This window comes from Capra hircus, chromosome 4 (assembly GCF_001704415.2).
Source record: "Capra hircus breed San Clemente chromosome 4, ASM170441v1, whole genome shotgun sequence".
NCBI lineage: Eukaryota > Metazoa > Chordata > Mammalia > Artiodactyla > Bovidae > Capra > Capra hircus.
In genome coordinates, this window is record NC_030811.1 from 73858296 (window position 1) to 73885483 (window position 27188).

Sequence of the window (27188 nt, forward strand, 5' to 3'; positions counted from 1 at the left end):
GATTTGTTTTGTTGTTGTTGTTGCTGGCTGTACTGCATGGCTTGTGGGGTACTAGTTCGTTGACTGAATTGAGCCCAGGCCCTGGCAGTGAAAGTCTGATTCCTAACCACTGGACCACCTGCGAATTCCCAGTGAGGTTGGTTGTAGAGATTGCACTCATGGCAAACTGGGGATCATCCATGTGAAAATGCCAAGTAGGCCTGGAAAGATACATTGTTCTAGGGTGCAGGAGAGAGTATTGGGCTAGAAATTCAGATCTGGTCATCATCAGTGCCTTGATGGTTATCCGTGTCATGGATGTCAGGGGTGTAGATAGAAGAGTCAGTGAGTGGAATCACCACCATTTAAGGTCCAGGTGAAAACACGATCCAGCAAAGAACCCAGGGGAGAATCATAAGAACCCAAAAGCACTGAAAACAAAGCTTGCATTGTTCTATAATGTTGCTTAGAAATTAAAACAAAGTTATGACTTAAAAAAAATCAACTTAATTATAATTTTAAATAATTTATTCACACTTCCAGGTACTACTTGCTTAATTCTTTGTGAAATAAGCAAATGTGGGCCTTCTTTGTACTCACTGGCCTGAATATATAAATGGAGATTGTGGATGGTTGAATAAATATGTATTTGCAAGGTTGTAAAACTGCTGCTGTGGAAGTACCAAGGAGGGATGGAAAAGAGAGTAATTTAAAATTGAGGGGATGGGCTGGGTGTAAGGTTTCAAAATGTGAACTTATAAAAACAGACCAGATCTCTATGTCAATTCATAAACCGAAGTAAATTCTAGAAGGAGTCGAAGATGTATGTGCAAGAATGAAATTAGAAAACATATTAGAGAAAACAGGATGACAATTTAAAATTTTTAGTGCGAGGAAAGTTTGTGAAGGAAGAGATTGGTAGAATTAATTGCAGAAAAATAAAGTGTAGGGTCTTGGACACTGTGAAATATCCGGTATGAATATAGAAAAACGACTAATTTGGGGGACAGATCTGCAGTACATGTGAGGACGTGTCCTGTGTGTGGTCATGGTGGTAGATGACTCAGGTGATCAGGGGTTCAGGACACTTGGGGAGGCCAAAGGCCATGGGACTTAGCCAAGAGTATTTGAAATCGTATTAACTTGAGCATCAAAGCCCCCAGGACCGTGTTGGCTATTGTGGTGGAATGAACATAGGGAGTAGTCAGACCCAAGAATGGTATTGATAAGGATTAGATAGGAGTGTTGATGGAATGTGTGGCTCTCAGTGGATACAATGTTATCATGGTATTTGTGAACATTCCGGAACCTTTCAGCCCTTCTGGAGCTATAAACAAATCTGAAGGTTTGAAGAAAATGTGAAAATCATTTTGGAAGCCTTCTCATGAATTATTTTAAACTTTTTTGATTTGTAGCTTCCAAAATCACCAGCCAGAAACTGGTTTAGAGCTTTGACTTTTCTAATATATGTGTCAGATGGGGGTGTACTTCATTAGAGTTATGCAGTTTAATCTTGGAGATTTTGAGCTTAAGTGCACAGAAGTGTGAACCTTCTGTCTTTGTGGAATGAAAAACTGCTACAACAAAAAATGCAAGTGTCACCTCATTCCTAAAGTGGCTAGTTGGTAAACTGAGAATAATTCTCTAGATACATAGGAAGGCAGAGATACAGATTAAAATTTAATTTCCACATATAATAGTACTGCAGTGATAGATGTATATTGTGGTTGCCAGTGAGAAAGAGAAGGTGGATTAAAATTATAGAAAAGCTCTTTAAAGTGGGACAGACCTAGTCTACCTCGTTATGTTATTCGGCAAATATTTACTTAGGATCCCATCCTTTTCTGGGCACTGCCTAGTAAATGGCAATAGGCAGAAACGGCTTATTACTTTGTGCTGAGCACAGCACTGTTTGCCTTTCATGAGCTTTGTCATTAAATCCTCACAATAACGCTTCACATAGAATTATTATCCCCATTTTATAGGAGAGGAGATAGAGGCTTAGAGAGTTTTAAGTAATTTCCCCAAGGTCGTATCGCTATTAAAAATGATGGAGGAGTCCGCTTTCAGATCCAGGGCTGCTTGGCGGTGGAGCCTGGAGCCTGAGTCTTAAATGTCTTTTTAAACGGGGCGTTACTGAGCGTTCACTATGGCACCAGGTGCCAGGCTCTGTAATCCACGTAAGAATCCTCAAGGTAAGTTTCGTTATCATCATCTTCAGTTTTGCTGCTGTGCTGTGTGCTCTCCCCAGCGGCAGTTTGGCTGTAGCCTGTGGTAGAATTTATGCTCTCATCAGATATTCATGCCAGCTTTATAATGTCCATTGGATGAAGCTGTTAGCTCCAGTTTGGAAAAACTATTTTAGCAGCATTGAGAGGGTATTTTTGTACAAATCCATTGTATTTTATGCAACAATTTATTTTCCTTTTTCCTTTACATCTCATATTCCTTGTACTTCTAGAATTAAGATTCTTAAAAAGAAAAAAATCGGTTTACCCTTTAAACAAATCTGAAAACTATTGAAGTCTACTTTGAAATTTCATGACTGCCTGTAGATTTCAGTGGCACTGTGTTTTATGTTTGATATGTGAATTTTTAAGATTTTGAATAGGAAAACATTTACAAATAGGAAATCAGCATTATATATATGAAATAGTCTGGGTAATAGGACCATGTCAATTTTTCTTCACATAAAATTATGTTCTTGGGTTAGTGGTTAGTATTTTAAAGGAAATGTGTTAGGTTTTCCCCCTTTTTCCTCTTTTATTTTTATCTCAGTTTCCCGTTTAGTCTGTGATCTGTTTTTCCAAATCAGTATGAGCAATGATCTTTTAATTAAATAGAATTGGTGCTTACATTTCTGTTGCAGATAGCATTGTCAGTCCTCTCCTAAAAGGACAAGTATATTATCTGCTCGGTAACTGGGTGTTGCTGTTCACTTGTGCTGTACTGCAAAGGAGGAGGGGAAATTAAGGTGTAAAACAGAAGTGTTTTTCTAAAGGAGTTAGGCAGTAGGTACTAAATGTATCTTTAATTAAAAGACAATCAATAAATTTTAACAAAGATTAAAATATTTTTAATCTAAAAATTTGGGTTCTGGTTTAATATTTCATTCTTAAGTGACAAAAATGATTCACTGAGCCATATTTTTCAGGGCTGGTGAAATAGAAGTAGCCAAGGGTTGCCTGTCTGTTCATTACAGTCTGTAATTTTATTATCCCAGCTTCTCAAATTATCTAGTAAATTGAATCCAGTTGTTAGCATTTTTAGTTTGTATTTTAATTTGCCGCATTTAAAATCATCTTGGAGAGCCATGCTAGTTCTACCTTAAAAAAGAAAACACCCCTCTGCTTGGCAGAAATGGTACTTCCTGCTTTCATAAACAGTCATGTGCATAGTTTAGCAAGGCCTGATGCCTCTGGAGCTTTTTCCCTTTATAGCACCATTGAATCCCAGTCCTGACAGAAGTACTGCGAATCTTGTGGCCTCATTCTGAACAAAAGGGATTAGAGAAGAAAAATCTCTTGATATAAGGCTTGAAAGCAAGGGCAGGCAATCTTGGTTGTGAATATTTTCTGATTTTTCCAGAAATCAAGCAGAAGATTGAGCTGCTGATGTCAGTTAACTCTGAGAAGTCGTCCTCTTCAGAAAGGTACAGCTACATCCCTTGCATGAACAATTAATGGTGTAGCATTGCTAAGAAACAAATCAGGGCATATTGTTTTCTTGTCAAGTTTGCTACATAACGTATTGTACTGCATGCCGGTCATTGTGCTGTTTTGAAGATGTGTATTTGGGTAAGCTGTTCTGCTTTTACAAAAGGGGTAATTGATTTTTTTTTTTTTCAAATAGTGAAGCCTAATCAGCTGCAGCATGCACACCATAACACAGCAGACCGCTGGCTTATGTGTGACAGCTGTTGAAGGCTTTAAAAAATAATTTACTTGGCTAGAAAATAAAAATCTTGCTTTCTTTAAGGAAATAGTGCTAGATTTTCTTCCTATATTTTGAGGAAATTTTGCTACACAAAATTTCCAATATTATTTGTAAGGTATAGGTTAAAAATACTTAGCTTTTGGTTGTAATAAATATTTTCTTGTGTGGAAAGGGAGTGCCATTTGTAAATAGCTTAGGAATTGCAAACCCACATATTAGTCACATTCTGAAAGAGAGATACGATGCTTCTTCAAGTCTGTGCTAGGAAATGGAACAGTCACTGCATGCAGTAATGGTTCATGCCTGCAGGTAAGGACAAAATGACTCAGAAGTATTTTTAAAGCGATTGTTTTATCTGTCAATCAAATGATTATACCTGTAAGGAGATATTTCCACAAAATGTCTGTTTAACTTAATAAATAGAATTAAGATACGTTTCTCTCAGGTCAGAAATGAGACTGTAGTTGCCTATTTTTATATGTAAATGTGTGTTCACTTCTGTTTACCAAAATGGTTTATACTACATGTATTTTAAATTGAAGTTCTTGGGTATACAATTGGTACTTACTTTTCTGTTGGTTACCTAATAGTTTATACCTGATGTTGATATTTTTATATTTAAGATGTGTTGATTTATCTCTTTCCTGGTTACTCTTCAGGGTTGTCTTTTTGTTCACATTTAATATTTAGGAAGATATTATGGAGAAATAATTTGATAGTTAAAGAATGATGTAGGAAAAACACCAGAAAGAAAATAGGTGAAGAACCCAGCATGGTAAAATGAATTTAATTATAGTACACTAGTGTATGGAGGACATGATCTGATGGCAAAATGATGACATTAAATTGATTTATTAGTATAATTGGGTGAAAGGCCTCTGGCTTTAATTTAGGGAATTATAAATAAGGAAGATATTACTGCTTTCTTTAGAGGTTGAAAATAGAAAATTTTAGACACATTTGTGTTTATTTTTATGTAGCTTCTAACTTCTCGTTTATGCCTAGCTATCCCATTTTAAGCGTTCTTTTTTGCTGAGATAAAAAATAATCTTCAGCCTTGTGAATATTCTGCCAGTAAAATGGTGGTGATGGGAAGAGGAGAGGATGGTGGTGTAAATAGTGATCGGATTGGGTGCCAACTGTAATGTTAGAGTTTTGTTACTAGGAAGAGCATTCTTAATGGCATGACAACAGTAATTATGTTGGCTTTTTGAGTATCATGTTTTCTCTATTGAGAAATTGAAGGTTGAACAGAATGGATGAGTTTTACCAAGAAACAAGTTTGGAATGGGTGAGGCGTTTATGGTTAAAATATACTCTTATAAGGAAATATTCTAAAATATTTTGGTAAAGACATTTATTTATTTTACTGTCTCACCTAAGGTCTTGTGGTTAAATCTGATGAAAGGGAGGATGAATGCGGACATGATTTTAAAGTTTAGAAACCAGCCACTGTGCTTATGACAACTTTATACACATTTTTACCAGAGCTTGCTTGCTTTATTATTTTTTTGGGGATTGTTCACACATATATTTAGCAATTGTGATATGCTGACCTAATGGATATTAATGTAGTTTATGGATCAGCCAAAACTTTGCCAACATAGAAGTTGTTTTACTAATGTAGGCATATTAAAAATAGAAATTACTCTTCCCCCCCCCATTTAAAAAGTTATACAATGACAAATAGTCATTTTTTTTTTTTTTTTTAATTTATCTGGAAGAATTTGAAAACCAAGAATCTGAAGTTTTAAAAAAATTATGGCCTAATTATACTATATTCGGCCTACAAATTTAATATAGTATCCTGTAACATTGCCACTACACTCTGCAATTCCTTGTTCTCTAATCACCTGAATTTTTAACATTTTTGACTTTTATTTTAAATTAGTTATTTGAAGCATGGCATGAGTCTTAAAGATACTTGGAATTTACCTCTGGTCAGTATTTCCATGTATTTATTGGTTAAAAAAAGAATGAAGAAACCTTGGTTTTCTTTAAAGAGAGTTATCTTTTGTTACGATTGATTTTCTTTACTGTTTGCAGTGTAGCATGCTCTTTGAATGTTTGGGAGAATCAAGTGGAGGAATGATGTTTTTAAGTACAAAACACAAACAGTGATGTGATGTTCCTAATAATCTTAACAGATCTCAATACACCTTGAAATTTATTTATTTCTTTGTAACACCTTAAACAGAATGAGGGGGATCCATCCAATGTCATTTGGCTGGGGAGGTGTGGAGCACTTCTTTTCAGAATGGCTGACTCATAGGACAAAAACGAGTTGGGTGACAAAAGTTACAATTTATTTTTTGGTTTTATATGTTGGAGAAAGAGAAAAAATGTTAGCTTACCTATTTTAAAATTTAAGGATGGAGAACACTATTGAATGAATAAAAAACCAAATGATCCTAATTATTGCCAGTTAAAAGGAACACACATGTGGCAAGAGTGCCCTTCCCCAGATTTTAGGAATAAACCTTACACTGAGTATTTTTCTTCTAATGGAGCTACTGTTGAACAGATGAATTGTATTCAGCTTAAATATGATAGAGACAAGGGTCAGGCACAATTTTACTTCTTCATCTACTGCTACTTACTGTTTTTTAAAAAAGCCATGTGTATTTATTTGATGCAAAAATTAAGTTTTCAGATATTTGCTGCTTCTTGCCTTTTCCTAGCTAGAACACTCCAGGGAAGTGGAAATTTATGGGGTTACAGTTGGTGGGGAAGAAGAGGATGGTAATAATGATAATACCTAGGAAAAAATATAATGATCATTTATTCAACATTTGTAGATGATCGTTTATTAAACATTTTCAGATACTAGTTCCAAGTGAGGGGAAAGTGTGTGTGAGGGAGTGGGGTGCTGTTGGAAGGACTCTGATAAATCATTCGCAGAAAGGTCCTGAGTGAACAGAAAGCACTTTGCTCTACTACAAGTTTTTTCAAACTCTTTTACTGCTGCTTCAGTGGGCTCATGAACAAATTCAGACCATACTTAATACGGAAGAGTTGAGCCCAGAGTGCTGAGAGCTGTGATCTCCAGTCCATCTAGGCTGAATTCTGGAAGAGTTGAGGAGGTAAGAGATAAGGGGCTTGAGAAGCTGAGAATCTGCATTTGCCGTAAGCGTTGCCCACATCTGCTTTTATAAAATGTGAATGAATGATGTGATTAATAAGGTTCACAGTCACTCAGAAATTAAAGGAGTGTCAGTGCCTTGTAGGAAATCCATTTCCTTTTCAGGGGATTCAGGAAATGGATACTAAAAGGACCATTTCTTGTTGTGCATGTGTTTCTTATTATTTTTCTTTTTTTGCTGTCAAAAGGGGTCTTTATATTGGAATAGATAAGTAGTATCCTAGATCTTTAGCATCCCACAAAGCTAGCACATTCATGGCAAATTGCTAGCTACCTTTTAAAGAAGAGAGAAAGGGAGAGGGTGAAAGTATCATAAAAATAATTATGCTGTGGCCTATATTCTACCAATTTTATGTAGACAAGAGTTGGTAAGAGGTGATGGAGATTGGTGCATTGCCCCTCCCTTCATATAAGGGCATTCGAAATACATAAAGAACCTGTGCTGTGTGGCATGTGGGATCTTAATTCCCCGACCAGGGATGGGACCTGTACCTGCTGCACTGGGAGTGTGGAGTCTAAAGCACTGGGCCACCAGGGAAGTTGCGAATCTGTGCTATTTTTGTGTATATATTTTAGTTCCTTTTCTTACTTTGGAGCCTATTCAGTGAAGAGAAAAAGGGCATATGATAATAATGCGTGGTTGCAGAAAGCAAAAACAGAAGTCTGGAAGAATCAGGAGAACGGAAGGGAAAGAATAAATAAGTATCTCACCATATGAAGAGAGAAGAAAGTAAAGGATGTTCAGTGGAAAATGATCCAGGATCAAGGGGTCTTTTATTTGCTCTAATATTGAGTTTATTTTTCTCCATGTTGCTGTGGTGAAGTAGTTGTGAGAAGGAGAGCCAAATTTTATAAGATTCTCTCTTCGTTGAACCTATCCCCTCCCCATTCCAATACAAAGGGTAGATGGGCCTCAATGATCACTATTTTTCCCCTTCCCACCTGTCACTCTGACATTCTTGGTTTTGTGTCTGTATTTGCAGGATAGAAGCATTTGAGACATTTTTCTTGAGTGTTGAGATGAGATAACTGGCTTTCTGGGTTGTCTTTTGTCTATTCTGTCTTTATGCTTTCTTCTGCTTTTATTTATTATTTAGTAGTATTTAAATTGTAGTTGTATATGGGAAAGTGTGTAGATCATAGATCATTATAAAATTCAGTTTGATTTTTTTCTTTTTTGTGTAGTTTATGTGTTGTATCTAAATCTTGATCAAGTCCATCGTCACTAAGGTTTTCTTCTAGGTTTGCATATAGAAATTTTCGGCTCTTAATATTAAAGTCTGTGATTAATTTTGGGCTTTCGTATTAAGATAGAAGTTGAAATTGTTTCTGTACATGACTAGTCAGTTGTTTCATCTCTTTTTGAGTATACACACACACACACTGCATACTCTTTTGGTCTGTCTTCTCCCAGTGTTACCTATGTGAGAGTCATATGTGTTTTCCCGTGTAGTTGTAATTGATGCAGTCTCATTGCTGTACAGTATTTAAGATATGAATATACCTAACAGTAGATAAATAATCTGTTCTACTATTGATGAGCTTGTGGAATGTTTGCAGCTGATAGTTATTAGAAGTAGTGCTGCTGTGAGCATTTGTATACATGTCTTTTGGTGAATGAACCTTTGCATAGCATTTCTGTTGCGTGTATTCCTAGGAGTGCAGTTGCTGAGCTTTGGTGGATATTGCCAACTTTCCGAAGCAAATGTGCCAATCTGCACTCCCACCAGCTGTGCTCCAGGTCTTTGCCAGCTGGCTTCTGTATATTCTTTCTCTCTTCCCTTTCCTTCCCTTCCCTTTCCCTTTCTCTCCTTGCTTCCTATTTCTTTTAGCATTCTGGTGGATGTGCCAGGGTGACCTAGAGTTTGAACCTTTTTGAAGAGGACTACAATCAGATAAGGGACTATTTCTGAGTTCCTAAGGTGGCTCAGTTGGTAAAGAATCTGACTGTAAGGCAGGAGACCTGGGTTTGACTCCTGGGTTGGGAAGATTCCCTGGAGAAGAAAATGGCCACCCACTCCAGTATTCTTGCCTGGAAAATCCCACTGATAGAGGAACCTGGTGGACTACAGTCCATGGAGTCGCACAGAGTGAGACACGACTGAGCGGCTAAACCACCAGCAAAGATACTTAGGAAGAAGATCAGAATGAGAAGTTTAGACCAAACAAGAACCAGAGGATATAGCAATCTGAGGTACTGCTCTCCCACTCATGACTTCTAGTCTTTTACCTGGGTGTCCCCATAGGTATTAACATCAGTTTTCAGATTTGGTTTTAGTAACAAAATTATTCCTTCAGCTGAACCTTATGTGAAACCTTTCATGCAAAACATAAAAAAAGAAAACTATGAACAGGGAAGCAGGAAAGTGAGCAGAGCCCCGCAGTTGTTGACACTCAGCCACCCCGGCCCCGAGAACCCCTCCCTAGAGTTCTAGTCCTTGCTACTTTAAAACCCTTGATGGAGGTAGGCCCCAGAGGTCTGATGAAGAAATTATGACTTTTTAAATATGTTTTGGTCTAAGTGTAATTGTTCCTAAATTATTTTGTTCATTTTTACCTATTTAAACTTTGATTCTGTATTCTGATGCCTCTTGAGAGGGTTGCCATATTACAGCCATTTCAAACCTTCCAGAATGCAGATCTTCTCAGATAGGTAACTCCACTTTACAGACTCTTCTGTCTTCCTGTTGTTCTTGGCCTAAAGGTGAACGCCATACCTGGGCCATTGAGCACTGGTACTCTTCAGCCTAGCCTCAGACTCCTCCCCTCTGGGCATGTTCCTCCTGCCTTGCGATTTTGCACCTCCTAACCATCTCATCTCAAGGAAGCCCTGTCTCGGTCAAATTATGCCTATTATAAGCCATTACAGAACCATGCATCTTTCCTTTGTAGCATTTGTCACAGATGCTATTTGTCAACTGGGAGTATCAGCGACATTTGATTTACTTACTGGTTTACTTACTATTAGCCCCAGCTTATGATCTCAAATGCAGAAGTGCTCTCATCACAAAATATTTTTTATGTCATCATTTTCAGCTTATAAATTATGAACTTTGTGCAAAGGTGTTTTTTTTTTTTTTTTGGTGTAGGGAGATACCGATTTCTATGGTATTGGCATAGGTTAAGTCAATTTTATATATATATATATATATATATATAAATCATATGATCAAGTATATGTGTGTGTTAAGTTGCTTCAGTCATGTCCAACTCTTTGCAACCTCATGGACTGTAACCCGGCAGGCTTCTCTATCCATGGGATTCTCCAGGCAAGAATACTGGAATGGGTTTCCTTGCCCTAAGCTAATTTAACTCTTAATGTCAGGATTACAAATCTTAGCTTTTTCCTATCACCAAAAAAATAGTTTATTATTATATATATTTACATTTGTTTAATGCAAAATAGAAATTAAAGTAAATCTGGACATGTTCCATCTTGGTTCTGAACTGGTACCATCAAGCCATATAGCCTTTTATTTCCAAATGTTAGTATTTCAAATATCATCTTGGTGCTTTTTTTCATGGTTTACACTTCACCTTCTGCTGTTAACATCTTGTTTTTTGCTTTTTTAATGGTTTACGTTGATAAAATACATAACATGAAAACATAAAATTTTATAATCCTTTTAAAATGCTAATTTTCTTTAAAAGGGAATCTTTGTACCCCTCCCAGAATGGGAGAACCAGTATCAATTGCCTTTAAAAACAATTGCTATTAAATTCTGTCTAGATTCTGTTGTCTGATAAAGCCTTCAGGCCTGAGCCATATGCTCTTTCTGTTTACAAGGGAAATTAAATTGGCCGGTGTCATAAAAGAGCTTAAATATGTGTGAGTACCAAAGTGAGGCTTGCTCTTTGATATATTCTGATAAATTTAAAGAACCTTGGGAGAGGGGTCATTTTCTCAGTATGTGATTCAATACCTAGTCCAAAGTATCATCTCAGATCATTTTATGTACCAGCAGTGGCACTTCCTCTTCACTTTGGGAACCCCTCCCCCGAAATGGTAGTTCAGGGAAGTTTTTAACTAATGTGAGCTGCAATGGCAATTAAAAGAAAAGAAGTAATTCTGAGCAATCATATTGTAGATCCCTTTGAGGCAGAAATTAATGTGCCACTAGTTAGAAGAAATTAAGACTAACTTTGGTATAGATTACATTTGTCATGCATCCATTCTCAGTTCTTGGAAAAGAACCTGACGCTGGGAACGACTGAGGGCAGGAGGAGAAGGGGGCAACAGAGGATGAGATGGTTAGGTGGCATCATCGACTCAATGAGCATGAGTTTGAGCAAACTCCAGGAGATGTTGAAGAACACGGAAGCCTGAGGTGCTGCAGTCCATGGGGTCACAGTTGGACACGACTGAGCAACTGAACAACATCATCATCATCATCATCGGGTCCTCCAGCCAACATGTATCAGCAGCTGCCATGTGCTAGCCAGTCAGCTATTGGGAGACCAGGGAGCAGCAATGGCAGCACAGAAGCAGAAGAGATTTTGGTGGGTGGCTTACCCCTGACATACCCTGGTTGGTGGATGTGCACTGCTGAGTTACTGCATCATGAATGACTCTGTGGTGGGAGGCCATTAGCACTCTTTGAAAGGATTATAAATAACCAATAGTTGCATTTTTGAGGAATGCATAGTTAGACTATAGCTGTGGTGAAGGGTTGCAAACACAATTGTCTACTGAAGGCCACTGTAAAGGAGCTATGAAGGCCTGGTGGGGACTTTAACAAATTGGCAACCACAACCCTATCTAAAGAGATGGCACTGATCAGCTGTTGCTGATTGCTGCCATGCTGAAATACAGACCAAGTTGTGTGAGTTTCTGTGATTTTCAGGAAAAGTTGAAAATTTGGTTTCCATGTAAAGTGTCTCTTATTTTAATTGAGAGTGCGGATTAGAAAACAAAACAAAGCAGAAACTTGTACCAGTCTTTTTTTTTTTTTTTTTTAAGAAAGAGTATCTGTTTTCTAAATTCAGTTCATGGTAAACATTTTTTCTACTGTACTGTAGCACATGGATTTACAATTTGTGAGCCACAGACCTGTGCAGATTTATTTTCAAGGAATCATATGAGTACTAAATCATATGAGTACAAAGCATTATCTATAGAATATGAGTCAAACAATTGTCTTGTTAAGGCATGTATTTGTAGGTTTTCTTGACATTTCAAATACACAGAAATACTGATGACCTCCCGTCCAATAACCACATACTAATAAGATAACTCAAATTCCATGAGATATCAACTGATATAGAGTAGAAAATGACCTCCTGAAGAGATGCATTTCTCAGATGGAACTTAAACTATAATAAGTCATCTGAAAATTACAGAGGTAGAACAGTGTTCTGTTCGAATGACTGCCGCTTCATCCTTTCTTCCTTTTTCCTCTTTGCTTCCATCTCTCCCCACAAAAAGCATTTTAAAGTTAGTTAGACAGAAGGGTGTTTGATCCCTGGATTGGGAAGATCCTCTGGAGGAGGAAAAGGCAACCTACTCCAGTATTCTTGCCTGGAGAATCCCATGAACAGAGGGTCCCAGAGGACTCCTGGCATGTGACAGTCCATAGGGTCGCAGAGTCGGCCACAACTGAAGCAACTTAGCACGCACGCATGCAGAATACCTACAGTGCAATAGAAAAGGGTCAGAGAAAATACATGTCAGGGTAGAAAGTTACGAGGGAGGAAATTCAGATACACACACAGATATGTGGTGTTTTGCTGTGCAACTTCTGGGGAAGGTGACTAACAGACTTGGCCTTATGTTTTCTAACAGGCAAACTAAAGGAAAAAATGTAACATTGCTCTTATTACCTATAAAGAAAAATATACTAATTTATACAGGAGAATCAAGCCTTAATTATTATTATTGTCTAACAATCTTTCCCACGTATCTCAGAAGATACACTTACTCATTTTAGAATATTCAGATTAAAAAGAAAACAAAGTGCTATGCTTTTATCATTAAAGTTCCATTATTATTATTAATGTTTTTAAGGCTAACTTTTGTTTCAGCATAATGTATGTCTATAAAATTCAAGCAGATATATGTTAATATTAATAACATCACCAACAAGAAAAACCAGTGTCATACTGACAAATTATTTAGGAATTAATATTTTACACTTAACATATGCAGTTTTTCTTATGACAAACTTTTTTGCTTATACCCTCATTTGGGATTTATGTATTAGTCTCTTTCTGAGTGTTTTATAGATGACTTTAGGCCATATCCTAGGCAGTGTTGACTTACTAGTCTCTTTGCTCTTTGTCTCTTCCTTCTAGTAAAGTCAAATATTGTTGTGGTACCTTTGGTGTTTCTTCAGGTGTTTGTAAGTGATAGTGAAGTCTGTACGATCAACTTTAACAAGATACAAGACACAGTAGATTGTTGTATTCACTTCAGTTCAGTTCAGTCGCTCAGTCATGTCCGACTCTTTGCGATGCCGTGAATCACAGCATGCCAGGCCTCCCTGTCCATCACCAACTCGCGGAGTTCACTCAAACTCACGTCCATCGAGTCAGTGATGCCATCCAGCCATCTCATCCTCGGTCGTCCCCTTCTCCTCCTGCCCCCAATCCCTCCCAGCATCAGAGTCTTTTCCAATGAGTCAACTCTTCTCGTGAGGTGGCCAAAGTACTGGAGTTTCAGCTTCAGCATCATTCCTTCCAAAGAAATCCCAGGGCTGATCTCTAGAATGGACTGGTTGGATCTCCTTGCAGTTCAAGGGACTCTCAAGAATCTTCTCCACCATCTCAGTTCAAAAGCATCAATTTTTCGGCGCTCAGCCTTCTTCACAGTCCAACTCTCACATCCATACATGACCACTGGAAAAACCATAGCCTTGATGAGGCGGACCTTTGTTGGCAAAGTAATGTCTCTGCTTTTGAATATGCTATCTAGATTGGTCATAACTTTTCTTCCAAGGAGTAAGCGTCTTCTAATTTCATGGCTGCAGTCACCATCTGCAGTGATTTTGGAGCCCCCCCAAAAAACTTAGGCATTTATTAAATTCCTTGAGTGTACTTAGTATTCATGCTAATGAATCTTAACTTTGTCAGAGATTTCAGGAAGTTAAATGATCCAAGCTTCTCGCTCCAGACAGATAACCTTCAACACAGATGGTTGGTTTTTCTCTTTTTAGTTTTTAAAAAAATGTAAAGGAATTAAGATTCTCTAACCTTCCTTGTTAAACCAGGGCCTTGTGGATATGCAGTAAGTCTTCACTGACAATTGCAAAATTTAATCATCTTTTCATTCAAGATCTTCCCTTTGACAAAATGCAGTTTTATTGGTGGAATTTGAATCTTTTGGGAGGAGTAAGGGTAAGGAGTATGCTTTGTACAACAGGAGTCCAAATCCTTAGGTTAGCCTAGAAGTAGCGTAGGAGAAGTCAGAGTGAGATGAAATGTGTGGGACCATCTGAGAGCTCTAAATAATTGCACATGGCTTGGAATGAGGTAGAAGAAAGGATGGGAAAGTAGGTGAGAGAGAGATGTTGTACCCTGATGGAAAGGACTCTTCTATGTAGCAGTAAGGGTTTTGACTTTTATGCTATAGTTTACAAGAATCATGGAAAAGTTTCAGTAACAGAGGTGTTCTGCCCATGTTGAGAACAGGTACATGCTCCATAAGGCTAAAAGTAAGGTCTTTTAAGGAGGTTAAAAGAAATACATTTTATCTTCTAGGCTTGAAGGTTGTAGCATGTCCTGTAGAGTTGATAATTCATTTGTTCTGGAAATGGGTAAAAAAATTATAGCAGTGTTTTCCATTTGAGTGAGAGAGGGCAGATGAATTCCTTGATGCTGGGAGGATTACCAACAGAGGCAGTCAGGACTTCCTGGTGGTCCAGTGGCTAAGAATTTGCACTCCCAATTCAGGGGCCCTAGTTTGATCCCTGGTCAGGGAACTAGTGGAGTAGGAAATGGTAGCCCACTCCAGTATTCTTGCCTGGAGAATTCCATGGACAGAGGAGCCTGGAGGGCTATAGTCTATCGGGTTGCAAAGAGTCGGACATGACTGAAGTGACCTAGCACACACACACTCAGGGAACTAGATGCTATAACTAAGACTCAGTGCAGCCGAATAAATAATTTTTTTGTTTAAAGCACAATCACGCATGTGTACCCATGGCTGATTCATGTCGACATATGGCAAAAACCATCACAATGTTGTAATTATCCTCCAATTAAAATAATTAAATAAAAAATAAAATAAGCAATGAAGTCCTACTGTATAGCACAGGAAACTATATTCAATATCTTGCAATACATTATAAAGGCAGAGAAACTGAAAAAGCATCTAAGGTATATATATATATGTATATAAAAGTATATATATGTTTATGTATAAATATATATGTAACTGAATCGACTATACCTCAGCTTTTAAAATTTCTTAATAAATAAATAACCTAAAAAAATAAAAGCATACTCACACTCTGCTTTTTTTTAAAGGCTGTGAAATACATTTTTCTTCAAGGCTGTAAAAGGAGGTGATTCCGTATTTGTTTGGATGGGTAGATATGCTCTAAAGACAGATAGTTTGCCTGTTGGACCTTAAGTATTTTTTCTATGTTATATATAGTTGATCATGATTGCAGGATACCCAATAATCATGAATATGAAATATTAAAATATAAAATGTTTGCCTCAAAATTTTCTGTCAACAGTTTGTGACAGAAGTCTTTGTATGGTGTATATGTAAAACTTCACTTCTATAATTTATCTAAAATACACTAAGCCAGGCCTAGTGGTGGAAGGTTCTATAATGTGGTTATGCCTTACTGAGCATTTGATAAGTTGCTCTCATGACTAAAGGATAAATTGTAAAATTTTTTAAATTTTAGCTTAAAATTTATAACCACTGAATAATATTTTCAGATGGAAATGCCAATGAATTCTGTTGTCTTAACCTTTCTTTTTCCATTTAGAAAAGAGTATTATTATCTTTGTTATTTTTCTTTCCTGACCTCTGCTCTATCCCTTTCCATTTTCTTGTTATTTTGCTTTTTATCCTTACAATATTACAGTGTATGGGTAAAAGAATTTATTTCCTTTACTTGAACTCAAATTGATAATACAAAGGCATTCACTAGTTATTTGTCGTTTGATAAAGGTGTTTTCAGTTCTTCTTTCTCTTTTAAGGGTAAAAAAATATCACTTAATTATTTGCCATTGCACCACTTAACTAAATTTTAAGTCCTCTTTTTAATGTTGTATGACGTAACAGTGTCCAAGTCTGTGTTCCATCTGATTTTATGGTTTGAGGTATTTAACACATACATACATACACAGATTATTCTCAGATTGTTCTTGGCCTTGTTTTAGCCGGAATTTAAACAAAATCCAAGGACTTCCGTAGTGGTCCAGTGGTTTAAAACTACACTTGCGCTGCAGTGGGCCTGGGCTCAGTCCCTGGTCTGGGGATCCCTACATGCTCCCAGGCACTCCCTTCACTCCTCCAGAATCTGTTCTTGTCCTCTTCACTTGCCCCTTAACAGTTTTGTATTGATTGTGATAGTACCCCCTGAATTCTGAATGAAAAAGGGCATTCTATTTTAGGGGTCAAGATAATCCTTAGTTTGCAGGGGGAGCCTTTAATGCGAGGCTGAAGAAAGTTGACAGCTATAGTGCATACAAAATTATACTAACTCATGAAAAAAAATTATACTCATTTATGGAAAAGGAAGTCTGATGGAATTAAATACAGAATTGTGGGAGAAAGTTTTTTTATTTTGTTGCTGAGCTCAGTCATTTTCTTAAGAGACTAAATGTTTGCTTTTATAATTTGACAGTCTGTGTTTGAATAAATGAAAGACTTCTCTAGCAGAATCCTTGGCTGCCTGTCTGTGATGCAGTTCAACACCTTGGTCTGTTATATGTGATTTTCTCTTTAGTTTCAGTTCAGTTCAGTCGCTTTCTGGGCTTTTGTAGATGAAGGAAGAGAGTGTGTTGATGGATTTATTGCTACGGTGGTACCTTGGTATACTTCTGTTTCACTACAGATGCCAGTATTTTTTTCAAAGTGAATAAATCAAGAATTTGTGTTTGGGTGTAATGAGCTCTGTGCAGTGTCCAGTTCCTTCTCGCTCTGCTCCTCCACGGTCATGTGCCTTCAAGGAGCTTCCGCTGCTGTTGCTGCCCTGAGGTCAGCTATGTTCCCTGTGGCAATGTGGCCCCTATTTCACGGTCCCCTGAAACTTTGTTTCTCTTAGTTACATTAATGTATTTAATGACTGATGGCAAAGGTTTTTTAAATGACTGATGGCAAAAGGAACTGATTTTCATAGTAGTAAAACCTCCCTGCTGTTTCACCTACCTGATTGTTTAAAGGAATCACAGATTTTTGTGGAGAACATTAAAGGCCTTCTGATTCTTAGCACTAGATGTTATGAAGTATCTGTAGAAATATTTTTAGGTGAATGCAAATCAAGTGTTTTCTAAGAAATTTTTCAAATTTAATGTTTTAAAAGTGGGTCCACAGAAGTTGACTTTTTCTAAAGATGAGGCTCTCTCTAGTTACCTGATGTGATTTGGTGCTTTTTGTAATTCTAAACTTTTAAATTCCCATGGCATCGTTCAGTGGCATTGCTCCTTGCGTGCATGTAAGTTAAAACCTCTATATCTGCAGATGTGAAATTGTAGAGTGACTGACATCATGTCCCCCAGTAAGCCCAACACAGCCCGTAGCAGCCTTTTTCTAGTCATACAGCACATCAGTGTTTCTCTTCCTGCACTATTTGCATTTAAGTGCATGTGGTACAGAATAATGTATTTAAATTTAAACACTAGAATAACATTTAGCTCAGTGATAGCCTCATGCTTTGAGAAGCACATAGACAACAAGAGCTCATGTGAAGAAACTGAAGATATACTGTCATGTCTCATTTTATTCCAGGTCATAGGCTTATTGAAAGGAATGTTTGGAGCAGTCACCACATTATCAAAAGTATTATTTCCTCTCTAACTTTAATGTATCGTAGTTGAGATGATAAAGGTAGAGGTGCTTATGAATGATGTGGCTCAGTTATAAGAATTTGTTTTTATTAACTAATCAAAAGCATTTAACTTGTTTTTTTGACCAGGCTTATATGGCTGAATGTAATGATGAAAATTATCATAGCAAGAAGGGAAATTAGAGATCCAGTTTATCCTCCACCGTTATTTTCTGCATTAGAAAAGCCAGTGCCTGAAATAGTGAAGTGATTCATCTAAGGGTCCAGATAGGATTCTTGTAAACTTTCAGTGTTTATAAAGTTAAGAAATTTGGAGTCTTAGAACATTGTACAAGGCAATTGGTTTGCCTAGTTACCTTCTCTTAAGAAAACCAAGAATGATTATTTTAAATTATACTAGTACTCTTCTTTAATATCTGCTCAAGCCAGAGCATGGAAGAAGTAGTATTAAATGCCTTTCGTTTAATAGCACATTTTCATATTCACTATTAATTCTTCAAGAAATCCTTACAGATGGTTCTATTCCCACTTTATAGATAAGAAACCAGTATGTTATGTTTTAACAGTGTCATACCTCAGTTAAGTCAAAGAGGTCCTCTCAAAGGCATATTTTGCAGCTCCAACAACTGTGCTTACATATTATCTGACAATGTTGAGTATTTTTGTGTAGTAGGTGTCCTGAGTCAGGTCGCATGCATTTAATAACTGAGTTTGTACTCATTTCTTTCTCCACTGACTTCAACATACAAGCAACCAAGAAGGAAAGAGACTAAGAGTACTAACCTTTGCTTTGAAACAGAGCAAATGTAACTAGGACACGCAGACAGAATTCAGACTTTTGCTACCTGATACTCTGTTGTTTATCCTGATTTACTGTTGTGTACCATAGTACTTCACCCTCAACTTCCTGATTCTAGAAGGCGTTTGAGCTACAAACCATTCACATAAAGGGAAAGTTTCTCTTGTCTGGAAATGCTTCTCATCAGCAGATTTCACTCATATGGGGTCCCTTTTCTCCTGACAGTTCTAGGCAAGTGAAAGATTGCTGTCGCTAACTGGCCACCTCTCAACACTGGTAAAATTTATAGTTGATGTCTTCAGTATTCAAAATATCTGGCTCTGAAATAGATAGGCTTAATACAGAAGGTTTCTTTGGTTAGTGAAGAAGTTAGAATAGAAGATGAAGAAGTGAAAGTGATCTCGCGCAGTTTCTGTTTTGATTCCTTCTTCATCCATATGCTGGCCCTTCCTCGGTCTCTGTCCAAGGCCTGTGCTCTTCTTGCTGCTCTCTCTCTGAAGATGATCTCATCTCTCACGTTTCATTTCTCATGTTTCCATGGCATTGAGTACCATCTGTGAGCAGACTTTTGAACTTACACCTCCAGTTCTCCTTTCTGAGCTACAGACATATATATCCAGCTGCCTGCTTTACATCACTACCTAAAATCTACTGAAATGTCAAATTTAACCCGCCCTATACCAAACTCATTATTTGGTTAATCTTTCCTCACTGTGCTGGTAGATAGGTTATATGGCCAATCTGTGCTTCACTTTTCTGTCTTGTAAAATGTATTTGTTGTTGTTGTTGTTGGTTAGTCGCTCAGTCATGTCACATGTCAGACTCTGCAAACCCGTGGACTGCAGCATGCCAGGCTTCCCTGTCCTTCACCATCTTCTGGAGCTTGCTCAAGCTCATGTCCATTGAGTCGGTGATGCCATCCAACCATCTTATCTGCTGTCTTCCCCTTCTCCTCCTGCCTTCAATCTTTCCCAGCATCAGGGTCTTTTCCAATGAGTCAGCTCTTTAAATCAGGTGGCCAGAGTATTGGAGCTTCAAGTTCAGTATCAGTTCTTCCAATGAATATTCAGGATTGATTTTCTTTAGGATTGACTAGTTTGATCTCCCTCAGTCCAGAGGACTCTCGAGTCTTCTCCAACACCACAGTTTAAAAGCATCAATTCTTAGGCACACAGCCTTGTTTATGGTCCAACTCTCACATCCGTACAGTTCAGTTCAGTTGCTCAGTCATGTCCGACACTTTGTGACCCCATGGACTGCAGCACACCAGACTCCCTGTCCCATCTCTAACTCCCAGAGCTTGCTCAAACTCATGTCTGTCGAGTCAATGATGCCATCCAACCATCTCATCCTCTGTTGTCCCCTTCTCCTGCCTTCAGTCTTTCCCAGCATCAGGGTCTTTTCCAGTGAGTCAGTTCTTTGTATCAGGTGGCCAAAGTATTGGAGCTTCAGCATCAGTCCTTCCAATGAATGAATATTCAGGACTGATCTCCTTCAGAATGGACTGGTTGGATCTCCTTGCAGTCCAAGGGACTCTCAAGAGTCTTCTCCAACACCACAGTTCAAAAGCATCAATTCTTCAGTGCTCAGCTTTCTTTATAGTCCAACTCCATACATGACTATTGGAAAACTATAGCTTTTGACTATATGGACCTTTGTTGGCAAAGTGATGTCTCTGCTTTTTAATATGCTGCCTAGGTTTGTCATAGCTTCTCTTCCAAGGAGTAAGCATCTTTGAATTTTATGTCCCAGTCACCATCTGCAGTGATTTTAGAGCCCAAGAAAATAAAGTCTGTCACTGTTTCCATTGTTTCCCCATTATTTGCCATGAAGTTTGACATTAGATGCCGTGATCTTCATTTTCTGAATGTTGAGTTTCAAGCCAACTTTTTCACTCTCTTCTTTCACCTTCAAGAGGCTCTTTAGTTCCTCTTCACTTTCTGTCATAAGGGGGTGGTGTCATCTATATTTTTGAAGTTATTGATATTTCCCCCGGCAGTTTTGATTTCAGCTTGTGCTTCATCCAGCCCAGCATTTCAGATGATGAACTCTGCATATAAGTTAAATAAGCAGGGTAACAATATACAGCCTTGATGTACTCCTTTCCCAAGTTTGAACCAGTCTTTTGTTCCATGTCTGGTTCTGTTGCTTCTTGTCCTGCATACAGGTTTCTCAGGAGGCAGGTCAGGTGGTCTGATATTCCCATCTGTTTCAGAATTTTCCACAGTTTATTGTGATCCACACAGTCAAAGGCTTTAGCATAGTCAATGAAGCAGAAGTAAATGTTTTCCTGGAATTCTCTTGCTTTTTCGATGGTCCAATGGTTGTTGGCAATTTGATCTCTGCTTCCTCTTCCTTTTCTAAATCCAGCTTGAATATCTGGAAGTTCTTAGTTCACCTACTGTTGAAGCCTAGCTTGGAGAATTTTGAGCATTCCTTTGCTAGCATGTGAAATAAGTGCAGTAGTTTGAACATTCTTTGGCCCTGCCTTTCTTTGAGATTGGAATGAAAACTGACCTTTTCCAGTCCTGTGGCCACTCCTGAGTTTTCCAAATTTACTGGCATATTGAGTGCAGTACTTTCACAGCATCATCTTTTAGAATTTGAAAAGTATTTGTAGGGAGAGGGAAAGAATAAGTAAGCCTTTTGTTTATGGTTGCCCTTAGGGCTTTTGGAGTCATTGATAAAAGTTACCTTATCTCTCTGTAAGTTTATAAGTACACTGTAAATATTTTTGAAAGAAAGCAGAAGACAACAGGAAACTTTGAGAGGCCTCTGCAAGGATAGAAAGAAGTCCCTTACGCGTAATGTTACTCCAGCAAATAGTGATGTTTTGCTGATGTGTGTATGTAAATTTCAAGCTTTCCTTTTAGCAGCTGCTGGAGTCACTGTCACCTCTGCTAGACTTCTTGCTCATGTTACTTCTTAACTGCCAGGCTCTACAACTCTGGGGCCCACTGTGACTAGGAAAGGCCCTTTTGGCTCTAAAATTTTGTCACTCTGCTAATTTTAATTTTTAAAAGGAAATGTTTATAACTTTCTGTAGACTTAAAAGCCTCAGCATTACCATATCTCATTTACCTCACAGTTTACATCCATTTGGTCACTAGGTCCTGTCTGCTCCCCTGCGACTTTGTCGCACTGCTCTCTCTCTTTTCAGCCATTCCTAGCCTCAGGCCTGAGATGCTGACCTTCTTTCTGACCTCTGCTGGCCTCTCCCCTTTGCACCACCTCCAGGATCACGTTCCTTGAGAGACTCTGCAGTATAGCTTAAGGTCTTTCACCGTCTGGTGCCCCTCAGCTAGATTCTTACTGGTCTGCCATGGTTGCTGCTTTCACCCTTTTATCTTCCTAATAGACTCTTCCTTTGCCTTGACCTCATGACCTTATAGGCGCCATCTCTGCTTTGAGCTGCACTTCTCTCCTCCTGAGGGCCCTTCTCCCTGTTTTTGTCTCTTAGTTTGCTGTTTGTATTTCTGTACTAGATGAGAGAGACGAGTTTTGTGTTCCTGGTACCAAGAGTGTCTTCTGACCCATATAGTAATAGACTTAAGTGTTTAATGTTTATTTGAATAAAAGTTTTAAAGTTTCTTTCCTAACAAGTAAGAAAGTTTTCTCTAAGAGAAAGTTATTTTTGTTTTTTTTTTTTTTGTTCGAAAAAGCTGGTCAGTATCTTCTTGTTTCACTTTCTTCTAAAAAGCTTTACTGAATGTTCTTTCTGTAGCCCTTTTACCCCACCTCCCTGTCCTTAGAGACCTCAAAGGCTCTCTTGCTGTCAGTGGGCTGTCCAGCAGCCTCTCTGGTATACCCTCTGCTTCCGGAAACACCTCCCTGATGTTGGATATCCCATGAGCTAGGAGCTTTGGTGGCATACCCAGTTAATTAATGTCAGATTTGGGACTTGAGCTCACACTGCCGCTTTGTCTAGTGTTCTTTGCGTTGTGTCTGACTGAAGGCAGCATCCAGAATACTAGGCAAAGCTCCCTGGATTGGTTTGAGAAAGCATTGATTGGCTGGTTCTCACATTTAAATTTAGGTGATCTACTGAACTGCATATATTTATTGAAATGCTTTAGTTTATAGATAATTTTAAAGGTGAAATATAAAGTTTTATACCTTTTCTCAAATCCAGAATTTATTGAAATTCTTACCTTTGTTCACAGCCCTAAATTCATTGTTATTTAAGGTTGTTTTGCAAGTGATTTTAGAATTTTAATTTTAATCTTGCCCCCTTTGGTCCTTCTCACAGCCCCCTGCTATAAAGTGACTTAGTTAGACTTGGAGAATGAAGATTGGAATGTAAGGATGTCCAGACTTTGGAGTCTTGGCCAACCTTTCTTTTTATACCAGAAGAAATGAGATACTGGAATAAATGTGTGTATTTGAAATGCTACTTTCTTGGCAAACTGAAAATCTTTCTAGCTTTCTTTTCTTATATTGAACTTATGGATGCAGTCAAGCCAAAGGTTACTACTCTTAAGGACCGAAGATTTGTCTTGCCTTAGAGATTCATTGGTGAGCCAAGTTGACTGTTCAGCAGTTCAGTTGGCTACTACAGACCAGCCTAGGCCATCTCTTGAGTGGATGTAAGCTAAAAATAGATGATTCTTTTGGAATTGGCAAAGCACAAACTCTGGATTGTTTTTTGTTGCTTGTTTCAGATTGGACTTTGTGTGCCTATGAGTAGATCTTTGTGTATACATTAGAAGCTAATAATGGTTATTTTGCTTTAATTACTGTGGAGTCTACGTTCCCCCACCCTACCCACCCACCCCACTTTCCAGCTTCTTTCTTCCCCAGTCAGGCAAAGGAAGAGAGGATGTATATCAGATAACTTAGAGCTCTAAAATCCAAGATCATGCTGTTGATTTTATAGATGAAGTTGCAGACCTAGAAATGTCTGTCATTCATCAGGTTGATAATGGCACAAGATGGAAGTGACAGTGGGAAACGTTTCATTTTTTTATTTTAAAAATATACCAAACCTAATTTGGTCCTTGGAGTAAGGTTACCATACAGAGTTCAGAGTGGCGCTGAGGACTTTTTCTAGGGGGAAGATTTCCTTCTGCTATCTTTAAGCGTTTCCAGTTATGTGCTTGACAGGGGAGGGTAGTGGAGTAATTGATGATAATCCTTGAGAAGTTGTTTGGTCATTTTGCTGAGAGAGGTGAGGGGGCCTGTGAAGAGAGGAAGAGGAGAGTTGCCATGGTAACAAGAGATTCTGTCTGACTAGATCTTCATCCCAAATAGAATACTTCTTTCCTGTAAAGGAAGGGATCATCTTGTGTTGATGCGTTTATTCAGTTTCAGAACTGGAAAGCAGCATGATATATTGAAAAGAGATTATGGCCTTTACAGCAGTGAACCAGAAAGTAAATCCTAGCTAGTTACCTAACTTCTTTAGGTCTTAATTTTCCTAATCTTTATAATAAAAATGATAATGCCCACCTCACGTGGAGTTGTAAGGATTTCAGGAGGTAATGTATACAAAATGGGTGCTCAGGAGGCAGTGGTTGGTGGTGTTTCAGGAAAGGAAAGGCAGCGTAGAGAAGTTGTCATATTTTGGAATCAGGCCAGAGTTTTGGTACAGTTTTCCTCGGGCAAGTAGGTAACCTTCTTTGGGCCCCAGTTTTTGCATCTGTATAAAGCAAATCTAATAATGCATATCAATTGTATATTTATGAGCTTTAACTGAGATAATGTGTATGGAGATAATGCGCATAATGTACATGAAGTTCAGGGCAAGATAGCAATTCAGTAAATGGTCTAGGAGCTGGTAGATGCCTCAGAGCAGGAATGTCTAGATTTAGCCCCTCAAGACTGTTACATACCTCAATTTGCCACCATCACATTTTGGTATCGGGATTAGAATTCTTTAGGAGCAAAATTTCAAAAGTAATACATGCCATTTTTCCCATACAGTCTTTTCTTAATAGTTAATATTTTGTATTCTGACTGCATTTCTATTTTCAGTTAGAGCTCTTGCATCTTCTTTCCTTTGAGCTCTTCTTCCCGTGTGACAAAATGGTTCTTGAACATTTAAAAAAACTGAGACAAAATAATAATAAAAATAAAGGTTACAGACCATGAACTAGAGTAGTGCTGCCAAAGATTACTTTTATTAAATACCTTAGACACTTAAGTAAATATTCAGTAAGTATATCTGATAGAAATATTTGATAACTATTTTAGTAAATATCAAGTAAACATTTTCATTTGTAGTAAAGTCCTGCAACAAATTATGAGCATATTTAAAATAAAACACATGGAGAAAATGTACTTTAGAAATTGCTGTTTCAAAGCAATATTCTCATCACCCAGAAATCTTTCCATTTTTGGAGACTGTTGAGGTTCAAAGATCAGCTGTTAGTTTACCCTGTACTTTCTGGAACTGCAGTGTATGTTTAGGCCATTAAAGTTAAAACATTTTTTTCCCTTCTCCCTTCATTTGTCCCTGACTGTAATTTCTGTTCAGGATTTATATGTAGGGAACTATATAAACTAGAAATATTGTGTGTTGCCTTGCATGGTTTTTATACCTTTCCTGTACTCTTAGGACTCATTTTGAAGAAATATTTTAAAGTATGTTCATTCCATACTGGTTCTAGATAAAATGATTATTTCACTAATTATCCATAAAAGGATAAAAATAGTAAGTTTATAGAAAGTTTACTTTTGACCTTTTAGATTTGTGCACAATGTATTTGATCTAGAGATTGAATTTACTTTAGGTAAAATATGATGCGTGATGATGGGGAATGCAAGCAGGGTTGATTTTCAAAAGAACGCTTGTAGAAAAGAGGTAAGGCAGTAGCTTGTAGGTAAGAAGTTGCTGACTAGATCAGAAAGCCAAAAGGCAAGGTGCAACAAAGCAAGATTCTGGTTTAAAAGAGGGGGAAAAAATTAAAAGCTCACTGTCTCTGGTTTTCTTACTCTTATCAACTACTTATCTGTATTTAAATCTGTATTCAGATACTTTATATTTTTCTCTTGCTTTATATATAGAATAGCACTATTTCTATATCTGGTTCTAACTAGATTTTGTTAATCATGTTTTTATTTTCTGCTCTCATCCCATTACTTCTTATCAGCTCCCAGGAGTCTGAAACAGCGTATTTTGATGTTCAGGCTCTTTCCCCCATCTTTCTTAAGGCCTCTGACCCAATTATAGGAGGGAAAACCAGAAAGATGTGTTATTTTATTTTGGTTGTGAAAAACTGGATGTACTGCTTTAGTGGTGCCTTGATAATCAGGAAAGAAGTCTTATTATGTATGTGTTTTTTATTGGGTGAAGTTCTATGCAAAAATAAATTGTATCATTGTTTTTTCTAACTTAGGCAAGAGATCTATATTTTGTACTGTTTGATGCTAAGTATATTGTAGGTTTTTGTTTAAGAAATTTTTCATTAAAATGTTCAACTTGTTAGAACGTGGATTTATCATCATCATCATCTTTGTTGTTGTTGTTTTTTTAGTTTTCTCTTTTTGACAAGTTATAAAAATAAGTTGTGCTGAGTAAGAATTTGTAATTCATAGCCTCTTGGGGACTGTTTCTTAAGTAAGGATTTCTAAACTGTACGTGCAACTATTCTGATATGCAGGGGCAGTGTACACTTGGATTGGCCAGGGATAACCCCAATTTATGTATGTTTTCTTGGCTAACTTATTAATAGGAGAAGGAGGGAAAGAAGCCCTTTCACTCTGAGTGAATTGAATGATGAAATATGTGGTTGCCCTGCCCTGGCTTAATGACTTTAACGAATCTCCAGTGTGGTCACTGTGTCTGTGCTTTCTTCTCTGGGGTCAAGATGTCCACTTCCACTGAAAGCTTGGAGAGGTGTGCTCCAAAATGGTTGTGGTTGTTTCCATGTGGTAGGATTGTGAATAGTGTCGCTTTTTTTGCTGTACTTATCTCTTATTTCCAGCTGTCTACTAAGTGAAAGTGAAAGTTGCTCCATCATGTCCGACTCTATGTGACCCCATGGACTATATATAGTCCATGGAATTCTCCAGGCCAAATACTGGAGTGAGTAGCCTTTCCCTTCTCCAGGGGATCTTCCCAACCCAGGGATCGAACCCAGGTCTCCTGCACAGCAGGCAGATTCTTTACCAGCTGAGCCACCAGGGAAGCCTAAGAATTCTGGAGTGGATAGCCTATCCCTTCAGCAGATCTTCCCGACCCAGGAATCAAACTGGGTTCTCCTTCATTGCAGGCGGATTCTTTACCAACTAAGTTGTCAGGGAAGCCCACTAAATGAAATTATTTATTTAAAACCATAGCAAAACAACTGAACACGTTTTCAAAAATCATTGATTTTTAACCCCAAAAATGGAGACTGTGCAGTGGTGAAGCCTATCAGTCAAGCTC

The 27188-nt window shown here is 37.8% G+C and overlaps 1 protein-coding gene across 9 annotated transcripts in view; it reads left to right on the forward strand.

The window, feature by feature from the left end:
• Nucleotides 1–27188, forward strand: part of SRPK2 (SRSF protein kinase 2) — a 243859-nt gene that overhangs the window by 96831 nt on the left and 119840 nt on the right. The window contains exon 3 of one of the 9 annotated variants that reach the window (XM_018047251.1): nucleotides 3568–3631. The exons of 6 other annotated variants lie outside the window; for them this stretch is intronic. In XM_018047251.1, the coding sequence (XP_017902740.1) occupies nucleotides 3568–3631 (64 nt within the window). Of the gene's footprint in view, nucleotides 1–3359; nucleotides 3632–4192; nucleotides 4225–27188 lie in introns of those variants that run through there. 2 more of the 9 variants (XM_013963257.2, XM_018047255.1) reach the window with 2 other exon arrangements.